We start from the raw sequence: 12,656 nt of genomic DNA on the forward strand, positions 1-12,656 counted from the left end.
AACAAAAAATTTGTACAATATGTTATTAACGCATATATTGCTTTCATTCCATGTTTTCCAAACATTTCCGGTATTGAACGAGTATTTTTAACGATTTTATGTACAATTTATCAATATAATTTAAATTAATTTTTTATTAGTCTTTGTTCTGTATAAAATTTAATTTTTACAAATTGGAAATACAAAATACGTTTAGAAAAAATTCTTATTATTCAATCTGCATAGTTTATCAATTAGTTAGTCGAACATATTGCAATAATCAAATTAAAAATAATATTATTAATTATATTTATTTGATGAATAAAAATAAAGGGGCAAAAATATTAATTAATTATTTTATAACACGCTCGTTGAATTAGCTCACGCGTAAAGGCAAGGCTAACGAGATTTTTGCGCGAGGTAAAAAGATTCCGACGATGACTCTGAAAATCCTTGGCTGGGGCGTCACCTCCGTGCCGGAAGGTTGATCCTTTACGGTCAACTCAAGCGTATATTTTCCAACTCTCGTGCGAAATGTAACAAGAAAACAGAGCGCTTGTATCGCATGTTGCTCATTTTCCGCCGCTTTGCTAACTGCTTTTTCATATAACAGGATCAACGTTTGCTTGCGCGATTTAATTCGACACAAAACCGCTGTCGAGCGTTTTCGTCCGGCAACGAAGATCGAGGTGAAAATGGCAAAGAGAAGAAATGATAGGATTCGCACAATACAATCGATCCAATTCAATTACGAGACAGCCACGCTAGCAAACGAGCTTACGGGAAGAATTCGATGTAATTGCATTCGTTCTTGGTACTGGATTACGCCGAAAATTGGATTCTTTGGCGCTGCAAATCCTTTAACAGCTTCCACGACTTTGTCGTTTAGTCCACCTTTAATCATCCTATTTCTTGTTACCTTTGAACTTCTGCAAAATTTAGTAACAACATGCTAGTCAAATTTACATATAAAATGTAATAATTTCAAACCGTTTTTATAAAATTTCAGGTACATAAAATTAAAAATTTATTGCAATACATATACAATAATTAATTATATATAAAAAAATTATTTTTATAATATTTTTAAAAATATGTATAATAATTATTATATGAGAAATACTTAATATTTCTGTATTTAAATTTATATTTTTTATATAAATTACAATAAGTTATTTGCCATATATTGTTTTTAATATAGATGTAATAATTTTTTTATAATATGTTTAACAAAAGATTTGTCATATATTTTTTATTTTTATTTTAATGAAAACAAAGGAAATACATGAAAAAATGAAAGTATTATTCGCAAGTATAGACACACATGTATACTATAGATTGAAGAAGTTCTCAAAAAAGAGGCTAATGTGAATAAATATATAATTAACAAATTTTGATATAAGAAATCTTCATCAATTTGAATTTTAACTAAATCCTTTAAAAACGCATTGGTATTTTTAAAATTTTATAGCGACATTTTGCATAATTAAAGTTAGCGGTATTAAAGATTTTTTATTTCTGCATATGTATTACATCGATGACAATTCAATGTTAATTAATCGAAGCTTAATCTCACGACATTAAGGAGTGAATCAATTATGAATTTTTTTATCTCGTCGACATATAGTCATGGATCGTATTTACATCGACACTGAACGATGATACGTGAACGCTCTTCAACATCAAACGCAGACGAGACACTCTAATGAAGCGTTTTACAGATTCGAGTGTCCTGCCGAATGTTGCTTCTATATTTTACGACCAGGCATTGAGTGACATTAAATTAAAAACGATTGACTGCGTATCTATAATCATTTTAGAGATATCGTCTCTTCTCATATATGCACATTATAAGACTGCGTCATTCTTTTTTCCTATTTTATTATGCATTTTAATTTGGAAATAAATTTCTACTTTATTTGCTGACTCTTAAAGACTGATCTTATCATTTTTATTATTATTCCTGACAATTTGAAATTACTGGACTTTTAAAATTATTAGACATTTAAAATATATTCTGATATTCTGCACATATATACATTTTTTATTAGTTTTATATTATTATTATCGAAACTAATATTGAAATTTATTTAAAATGTTATATTTGTCTATATAAATTATATATACATATATATATATATAATTCATGTATTTTTCCTTTATTTTGATATCACTATATGCATTATTATTTAATATCAATAATGGCATTTACATTAATTTAAAATTCCCTGGAAAATCGTATGCGTTTTTTTTTTGTTAGTTTGACAATTTCGATTTTTATATAACAAATGGAGTTTTCTTCATTTTCTCATAATACTGCGACTATATCTAACAGTAAAATAATCTCTACTATATTGATATAAACACGAGAGATCGCATTCAACGTCGATCCGTCTCATCGGGACATGTATCGCGCATATCCTTATGCTTGTATGAGAATGCACACATGACGCATCAACTCGCGCACGACGCAAGAAGAAGGACTCCTCAACCATCAATGATTTAAAGTCTAGCCCCTCGAGTTCCTTTGATTTCTCGATTTTGCGAAAGAGAATGCGAGCTATGTCACATTACACGCAAAAAAACAAGAAAAAATTGATAAGAGAAAAGGAAAAAAGGATGAAATAGAAACAAAATACAGACGGCGAGAAAATAAGAAGAAACGAAAGCAACAGACGAAATATAAGAATGCGAGGAAGTATAAGAAAGATGTTAAGGACCGAACGGGATATGTAAGTTTGAGAAGATGTTGTCGACTGATCACGAGAGCGAATCTTTCTGTCTTCCAGGCACGGCGGAGACAGACGCGGTACAGGCACTCTTGGCTCGGTATCTTCAGCGTCGCCTTCAGGGCTCTCAGCTATCAACGCCGCCACCGCCGTCAGTCCTCTTCAGTAACAACCATCGGACCCGCGTCCGACAGGCCACCCAGCAGAGGAGCCTGACTGGTAATACTCTGTCACGAAATGTCAGCGACAAGGACGGGGATCAGAGCCCCGTCCCTGAGGATTACGATGATTACGAAGATGACCTTGAGGGCTACGAGGACAGCGAGAGGAGCAGAACCAGATTTAATCTTCTGGCTGGTAAATCGCGCCTTACCTTGAAATCAATAACAGCGACCGATGTAGAGAGAGGCTTATCATTCCATTTGACACGTTTCTGTGAGACACGTTAATTAACGATCGGTATTTTTCTGCTTCGTTCGTTGATTATTTTCTTTGTCACATAGCGGAAGAGATTCCATTGCTATACGGATAAAGAATAAGAAATAGAAAAAGAGAGAAACTATGGAATGTCTTTGAAACTCTGATATGGTCATAGGTTGTCTCTTGGATCCTGACTACAGTAACAAAATAAAAAAAAATAAAAAATATGCTATATTAATGTGGAAAAAGATTATATATATAATATATGACAAATAATAGTTTTATTAGAATAAATAATCACATAATACATATAAAGAAGATATTAAAATATTTTTTAAAGCAATATTTACAATACGCAACTGCAAATTTGAATTTGTTTTTCCAATATTTTGTCTCGCGATTTAATAAAAAGATTTTAATATGCATAATTAATTTTCGTAATATAACCTGTTATATGAAATGTAAGAAAACATCAAAGATTATGTGTGTATAAATTTTCACTATCCGATTTTGATCCCATCAATGGAGCAAAATTATTGTCAGTCGACTGTAATGCATTGACATGGGTTTATAGAAGCATGCATTGACGTCACGATGCCCCGCTTCTGTTTCGAGCTTGAATCGCGCTGAACCGTAGTAAATCGTTCAGGATCTAGCATAGAACTGCATTAACAGCACGCTCTAGATCGCGAATAGTGTCACGACATGATTTTACAATCATATTAATTTATCAGTTTTGGTGATTTAACATAATTCTAATTTTTTAATTTTCAGCTGACAGCTAAATTATACTAAAATATCATAATAAATAAAATAGTATAAAAATGATTATTAAAAAGTACAGATAAACGCAAAATAAAATAAAATATATACACATATCACGAAAATAATCAAATTTATTAGCACTTTTGTGATTTGTAATATATTTTGATTAATTTATCTCATTTAGTGCGAAAGAATGTGTCTGACACATAAGAAGAGAGTGTTTTACTATGAAAATGTCTGTTTAGAATTGTTAGGTGAAGGAATACAGAGAGCTGGAAAATTCGGATAGAATACGAGAAATAAGCAATACAGACAGAATGGTGATGAAAGTTTGGCAATAACGTAAAATCGAATAGAATCGATAGAGAGGATAACATTTCGTTGTCCGGTTTTTTGTTTCAAAGCTTTAACGCAACTTTCACAACCGCGAAATGCGAATGGATTTTTCGAATCCTAGTAATATCTCTAACAATTTGTTTCGCAAAGAATTGGATAAAATTTTAATTTCTTGATTTATCTAGAAAAAAAATTTGATATTTTGCGTTAAATGTTTCCAACTCTCCCAAAATTTCACAAAAGTCGGCGATAAATAGCAATTTATTTTTGACAAAACATCAATATTGAATTATATATTTATTTGATTTATATTTCAAAGAATACGAAAAAATATAATATTAGTTTCGGAGCAAAAGATTTTAGCTTAAAAAGTTATATTGAAGATGATAAAAGAGTAAAAACTTAAAAAATTTAAATTAAAATAATTTTAATTTTGAAAAAGTTATGAGAGAGATGTATTAGTTTTTAATATGACGCGAATTATGTTGCGACACAATTAAAGCATCATTCAATTCACCTAGTTTTATTAATATACAGAAAACAATCGAAAACTTGATTTGATTCGATATCTATAATAAAGAAATTCAATTTTCTTACTTTATCACTATAAAATATTTCTTTTTAGTTGAAAAATATGTATTGAATTCTTCGATAATAAAACTTTATTACAAAGTCACGAAAACTTTGAAATTCAATGAAATATACAAGATGATGGAAAAGTTAACTCAATAAAATCAACTTTCAAAGATTTTTCTGAAAAATATGTCTACTACAGTAGTGTATAACTTTATTACAATCTCGATAAAATTAAAATAATTGATAAAATCAATATATAAATGTAGTACTGCATTATAATCAATATATTTGACGTTTTTCTTGTTTGTTATATCGGAAAATGTCGATAAATTGACAAGCAAAATATGATGTTTGTTACTGATTGTTTGTAAAGAACTGTCATTTGCAAACAGTTCGAGAGATGAGTGACATAATGAGAACAATGTGGAGAAAACCCGAAATTATCGACACTTTTCTCATATTGTGTCAATATCTTTTCTCTTTTTTCACTTGTCGGTTCTTCTTTCTTTTTGTTGCAAAGATATTTTACGAACGCAATTTCTTTTTTTACGGTATGGCGATTTAACTTCGCGAATTCGATATTCCATCGGCCCCGATGTCGTGAATTTAATTGAGCACAAGGGGTTTCGATACTCGTCGAGTGCAATATGCACTTGAATGACCTATCCAATCAAATCCTCGTATGCTATCGACTACACTCCGACGCAGCGACAGACTCTTGATAATTTTACTCGTTGCTTCTCCATTCTTGCATTGTGATTTCTTCTCATGTTGTCGTATTGTTATTTTGTGTGTGTTTTTGAATTTAATCAAGACATGTGTTATTCGAATTTCACACTTTTATTTAAAATTTTAATTTATTAAAATTAATTTTGCGATATTTCGCAATAAAATCATGCATTGAATGTTTTATGTATCTTATGTTATGTTTGTCAAATATTAAATAATTATATTTTATAACAATTTCTTATAAAACATGATAGCAAAAAGAACGCACATAAAGTTTTATTAAATAAATTATTTGTATAAATAAAACATTTTTTTGTTAACTTTTTGTAACTTAATGATTTCAAAGGGCAAATATCTTTATTGTGCTTAAAGACTATTAGGAACATTCATTATCGACTTTACGCGCCATTTGGTTTGCCAAACGGACCCATTTAAAATTTAAACTTGCATTTTCGATCTTTTTCCATTTATTGCTTGTCGTTCTTGTTGCATCTTTCTTGTTGCGTCGTTCCTTTTTCTTCCAATCGACATCAATACGGAAATATTTTCGATGTTTGCCGATTTTAGATTTGCAGTCGAGGTAGAAAGGAAAAGAGTGTGAAAAATGTTTATACTTGCGTGCAAAATTGATGAAACGAAAAAAAGAAAAAATAAAAATAACATCGAAGAATTGTGTGATAAGAAAAACATATGGTTTATAGCTGATGGCCATCGCAATTAGTGATCAATGATTGATCGTCATTTTGCAAGAAAATGCATTTTAAGTATTTCACAATTTATTTAAAAAAATTATATTATAATACTTGTGCGTGTTGCACATTAATTTTTCATTAAAAAAAATTAATTCATAAAACTGATTAATAGAGATTGCCAGATAGAAAGTGGCTCGATAACTTTAATATAAAAATCCACACTATTTAGATATTTTTTATTTTTTTCAATCTAATATATTTTTGTAGATTAAAAGTTATAAGAAACTGAATATTTACATGCAGATTTTATTATTTATTAAAACTTGATTTAAAAAATTAAACATTGATAACTTTTTTAAAATAAATTGGAATTTCAAGTTGAGAATGCTTTTAAAGTCACGTTAACATTTGCTATCAGCGTAATAGGCTTAAGACAATGCTGTCGATATTTCAAGCACAGAGCTTGGAATGTGTGCTTTTATATGCACGCAACTCAACAAGGATATCGCACGTTTGTTTCTTGATATACAGGATGTCAGAAACACGAAGACCCATTTCGCGGGGTTTTCGTTTATTCTTTCTCGCAATCCGATGATGCTTTTGGAAAGGAAACGAGAACAAGAGTACGAGACGGATGTGGAAGAGAGATGAAAAGAATTGTCGACGGTGCTTAAGATATCACTGCGATGGACCGGTTGTCTCTCAAAAGGGAACGTTTGCGTAGGGGTCATGCAAATATCTCCGAACGTTCGCCGTAGAACAGCTTGACAAAGACAAATAATACGCGGCGTTCGCAGGTGCATCCTATTCATGCAAATTTTTATGAAATTTTCATGAAGCGGTTGCGATGCAGCAGGCAAAGTTTGAGCGCGGTGTCGAGTAAGGCTTGTTTTTCAAGTATCAAAATATGCTATACTAATCCGATGCAGTTTAAGCGGTTACACACAATTGTAAACGCCATCTGAAGCATTTCCAAAAATGCTATTTATCTTTGTCATAAGGTTTACTGAGACTGTGCGTATATACAGGTGCGTGTTGTTGTTACGAGATATCCACGATGATTTACTCTCGATACATTTTACGAATAACTAAAGAATTATATATGCATACAGTGTAAGATGTATACATGTATTGACATTATGCATTAACATAAAAATTGGATTGGACTCGTAAGAAGACATTTACAACTGGATAGACTTCTCATCAGAGCTAATAAATATCTAGAGTAATTAATTTTTTAATTGACAAAATAATAAACTTGTCAAAGTTGTCAACTGAACTATCATGATAACGTAATAAATTAAAAATGAAATAAATTTTTGAAAAAAAGGAAAAGTACAGAAAGAAAAAAAAATATCACAAAAAGAAATGGAAATTTGATAAATTTGGATATTAAAAATCTATTAAAAAAGTATTTTCTATAAATCATATATAATTACTTAATGAAATAAGATGGTGTCTTTTCTTGTTTCAACACAATTCATATTTTCTTATACAGTTTACATTCGCATTTAAGAAACAGCATTAAAAATAAATTATTATACATAATTATCTTAAACTAAACAGAGGATGAGAGAGAGAAAGAAAGAGAGGCAGACCATCTTTCAATTGCGAAAGTGAGCAATACGTCATTCTATTGTTGTACGTGCGAACAATCTCGTCAGCGGCATTGCCAACGTGTGCGCGCGCTGTTTGAATTTTTCCGGAAGTCCGGACAGGTCAATTCGTCGCCCATATAAAACGAGCATTGTACCACATTTGTGTGAAACGAACAAACGCGACAATCGGCAAGGAATCACGAAAGCAAATTGAGCGAGAATGAGAATGCGAGCGCGAGCTTGTTTTGATATTTGTTTTTCTGACGATTGTCTATTCTCGCGTTATTGTTCGTCAACTCAACGTCGACACAAATTATCAAGTCTCTTGAATAACAATATAGCAATCGATAACGTCATCGCGTACGTATTCGCTTTTATTATATTCGTGAAAGCAATCGCAGTGTATAAAATTAAAGCTATGCAAAGTATAGGATAACAGATCCAACCCTTGAAGCTTATAGAATGTTTTCATGTATTCAAAGTAGATGTATGCTAATAGCGATGCTATTTGTATATAACTGATCCTTCATTTCTACTTGTTAGTTCTATAAAAAATGGAAAAATTAAAAAGGAGATTATGTGTGTATCAGAAATATATATTTACAATATGAAACTAAACTCAAAAACAAAAAATAAATCTTTTTCTCATCTTTCTGGTTTTATAAATTTAAAACTTGTTTATTAAAATAAGCAAAACCATATATATAATTCTGATACTTTTCACATATTCAAAATTGAAATGCGTATTTTGAAGCAATTTCTTTATTTTACATACTTCAATTATATTATTGCTTTAGGCAGGAAAAATAAACATTACAATTGAAATCTGATTTTAAAGATTAATTATTTAACTTTACATAATCTAATAACTTTATCTTTCTTTTACAGAGAATAATTACTTTTAAACAAATCACACATATACATACGCACATAATTATATCGAAGACCGTATAATATTATATATAATATTATAATAATAATAGTATATTGAAACTTTCTTGGCAATTCATCATGTTTAAATATTACAAAAAAGAATATAAATATTAAAATAATTTTTCAATTATTTCGTGTAAAGTTTACGTTAGCAGATATTTTATTGAAAATAATCACAAAATTATAAAATTAATTATTAAATAATTTAATAAATAAAATCATAAAAAACAATAGAAACAGTAGAAATATTACGAATTTTCGAGTGTAACATTTAATATATGAGAAAAATCAGAATCGAATAAATTTAAATGTAGGATGAGAAAAGAGAACGAAAATAATTCAACCCCAGAAACGGCATTTTTTGCAATTGCATCGCAAATTATATTGTTGTGTGCACAAAATACGCTGTTTCAATATTCACAATATTCTATACACACGGGCGAGTCTGAGTTCAATATTTATTTCATATATCATCAGAAAAAACAAGATGTATATCCAATGTTTTGCAAATGTTTCGGAGATAATTTACAAACGGAGATTGTTTTGCGCACATTTTCGTCTTTTAAATTTTTATATGTTTTTACTGCATACATGTTTTATTTTCTTGTTTATCTGCCAGAAGAATAGTCGATGAAAATAAAGTTTACGTTCTTCCATTTTAACCACAACACTTTCACGATGTAATTATGTATCGCTCCAATTTCTTATATCTTTACTTCTTATGGATTCCTTTGATCGTAGAAAAAGCATGTCAATCGTGCGTGAAAAATAACGAGACATGTTAATGTTAGCATAAAAGTGATTCCATTAATATCATAACAAGAAAATAGTAAAGTAGATGTACTTGAATTTGTAGTATGTAATTTTCTCTGTACTTTATCATTACGTTATGCTATTAAACTTTATGTGCAAAGACTATGAACTTTAATCTTGATTTTCGTCACGTATTCGCAAAATAGTTGTAATATCTTCTTCCTAACATTACGCGTGTTGATAGTAATTAAAAGATAAATATTGATGGACTACGCAATTTGTCATTCATCAACATTTGCTTTTCAAGATGTTCTCTCTCAATATTTAACATTTACATAATACAAATCTAGATAGAATATTGCAATAAGATATATTTTTTGCTTTATAATTAAAACATTTTAATTATTGCTTTGTTTAAATTTCTTAAAATACACAAATTATATTTGTGTTATATAAAATTTTTATTTACTGTAAATGTGTTTTGTGCGACAGGAGTATATCTATAGATGTTTTATCTTCTCTTTTTTTACGCGTTACAAAATGTCTCATTATTAATTAATAAGAATTACGTACAAATTTAATATTTTTAAAATTATTTTCTAAATTAAAGAATTTACAAACAAGAGAAAAATATTTTCAAAATATTTAACATGTAAATTTTCTGCATTAAAGATAAATTAAACCGCACTTCTTTCTCAGAGACCTAACAATGATTAAGCTCGACACATTTTCCGTAAAATTCCATAACATAGTTTATAGGAACATGACATAGTTTCACGAGCTTATCCGCAGCTCATGCGCCAATGTTTAAACGAACTTTAATTCGGTAAACGCCGTGCACTTTCATCCTACTATATAGTGCTTTCTCTATTCGAGACTTCTGTTTGACTTGACAATCCGCAAAGTCGCCTTCGCCTGTATATCGATCGCTTATTTTTTGATTGATTTGACTTGCAAAATTTCACATGTTCATACGGCTAATATCATATTAGAAATTGCTCGATTATGAGTCGAGGAGTTTATGCAAACCAATAACTAGCACTTTGTGCAATTACTGTATTTCGTTTTATGGCGGCGCAATTTGCATTCGATTTTGCGACAGCAAGTTCTCGCATTTCCTATCAAAATTCGTAGAGAGTAAATATTTAAAATCCAGCACGGCGTACCACTTTCAAATTGTTTTGCTAATGCGGTTTATTGTTCGGTTTATTCTGGTTAATTATAAATACGTGAGAGTACACGTGAAAGCGTTGTGAAAGCATATGCAAGCATATATATATATATATATATATATATATATATATATATATATATATAGATAGGGAGAAATATATAAAAATATCGAAAAACAGGGATATGGCAAATATAATGATATATCTATTAAATGATTATATTTGAATATTTCTAATTTTTTATTAATTATAATTTTAAAAATTAAATTATTAAATTTAAAATAAATTATTAAAAATTATATAATTTAAAAAATTAAATTATTTTTTAAGTAATTCTTGTTCTTGGAAACTTTTTTTTTTATTTTTGAACATTAAAATTGTTTTGGATAAAAGATATTTTCAGTAAATAAATTTTCTCGAGTATCTTTAAAGATTAAAGACTCAATACATGTATAAATATAACATTGTTGGATATAAATTATTTTATGAATGTATATTTTCTTAACTATTTTTGTATTTAGCATTTGTTGATGTTAAATATAAAAAATTTTTTGAGTTAATAGATTTAAACATTCCATATCTAAAAGTTTTTTTAATTTTGAGGATTTCTGCATTTAAATATTTATTTAAAAATGCTACCTTAAGTAATAAAACATCCATAAATTAACTTTCTTGATGCAATGTATGCAATAAAATTTATCTTATATAATATTAGACTTAAGAAAATAAATGTAGAGAATTAAATAACAGTTAAATGTTTTTCTTACATTAATATTAGTAGCATATTAAATGTTAAGCTTATGCAAATAAACTGATATGTGTGAAAAAAGTTGAAGAAGAATCTTATCGCATTCTTTTCTGGAAATTTAGTAGACACGAGCAATAAATAAGGCTGCGTTTATCTTTCCCTCTTATTCCTCTTGCTTTATGCGCGTGCATGCAGTAAAATAGATTTGTAATCAAACCATTTCACTTTGCAAATAGAATTTCGATTCTGCAAACATCTTCCACTACTACATTCACACTTCGATGAGCACTCGAAGCTGCAATCAAGATGATATCAAGTTAAATTGATTTGACTTTCACTTCCACCTTATTCCTCTTCCGCGAAGATTAAATCGAATTGACATTTCCGTAAGATGTGACTAACAATAAAATTAACATGAAAAAATTAAATATTGAATTAAATGATAAGATTATTTACTAAGATTTATTTATTAGTTTACAAGAAATATACATAAATAAAAATATCAAGAATATAATTATAGTTTATATTATAATTTAATATTCTTAAATAATAATATACACATGTCTTATAATAAAGATTATAAACAAAACTTTAGAGACACAATACATGTTCTGCATAAACACCAACAAAGCTTAATAGTGAAATAAAATTATATCATATTTTTAAAAATGAGCGTTGTTTAAAAAGAGAAATTAGATGAAAAAGAGGCGATAATTCGATTATCCGATTCGCTGTCTTTTTTGACGTTGTGGTTGTTTGTTTCCTGCAACCGTAGTTATTTCGAACTTTTAATTAGTTTATACAATTTGCCGAAATGGAAGTTTGTTCATATATACACTAATTAATTAAGTTTAGACGGCTGCGTGATTTTGCGTGATTCGCAGTTTATAACAGAATATGCGTTTGCGTAATCGAGTAACTACAGAGTAAAAGCAATTCATACGTTTGTGTGAATCTCTTTAAATGCTTTCGTTTCTTGCGAGTCGCAAAATGTAATCGGTAAAATAAATTGTTCCACGTCTCGGGTATATATTTAAAATTTTTGAAACAATTGTGGTTGTAAAATAGTGTGTTTATGCAATTTTTTTATTAAATTTGAAAAATGTGTGATATATAATAAGTAAAATATTTCACTCATTAAAATGACAGTTAATTATATATGAAAAATGACTTATCTTCTCTCTCTTCCTTCTTCTCTTATTTATTTTAATACTGGATATTTCATG

General features: G+C 29.0%; 1 protein-coding gene across 7 annotated transcripts in view; it reads left to right on the forward strand.

Moving 5' to 3' along the window:
* LOC126851006 (low affinity immunoglobulin epsilon Fc receptor-like) overlaps window positions 1-12,656 on the forward strand; it is an 86,093-nt gene that overhangs the window by 43,504 nt on the left and 29,933 nt on the right. For all 7 annotated transcript variants that reach the window (XM_050594556.1, XM_050594566.1, XM_050594529.1 and 4 more), the window contains exon 4: window positions 2,769-3,065. In XM_050594556.1, coding sequence (XP_050450513.1) covers window positions 2,769-3,065 — 297 coding nt within the window. The remainder of the gene's footprint in view (window positions 1-2,768; window positions 3,066-12,656) is intronic.

The sequence above is a fragment of the Cataglyphis hispanica genome, chromosome 1, assembly GCF_021464435.1.
Source record: "Cataglyphis hispanica isolate Lineage 1 chromosome 1, ULB_Chis1_1.0, whole genome shotgun sequence".
Classification (NCBI taxonomy): domain Eukaryota; kingdom Metazoa; phylum Arthropoda; class Insecta; order Hymenoptera; family Formicidae; genus Cataglyphis; species Cataglyphis hispanica.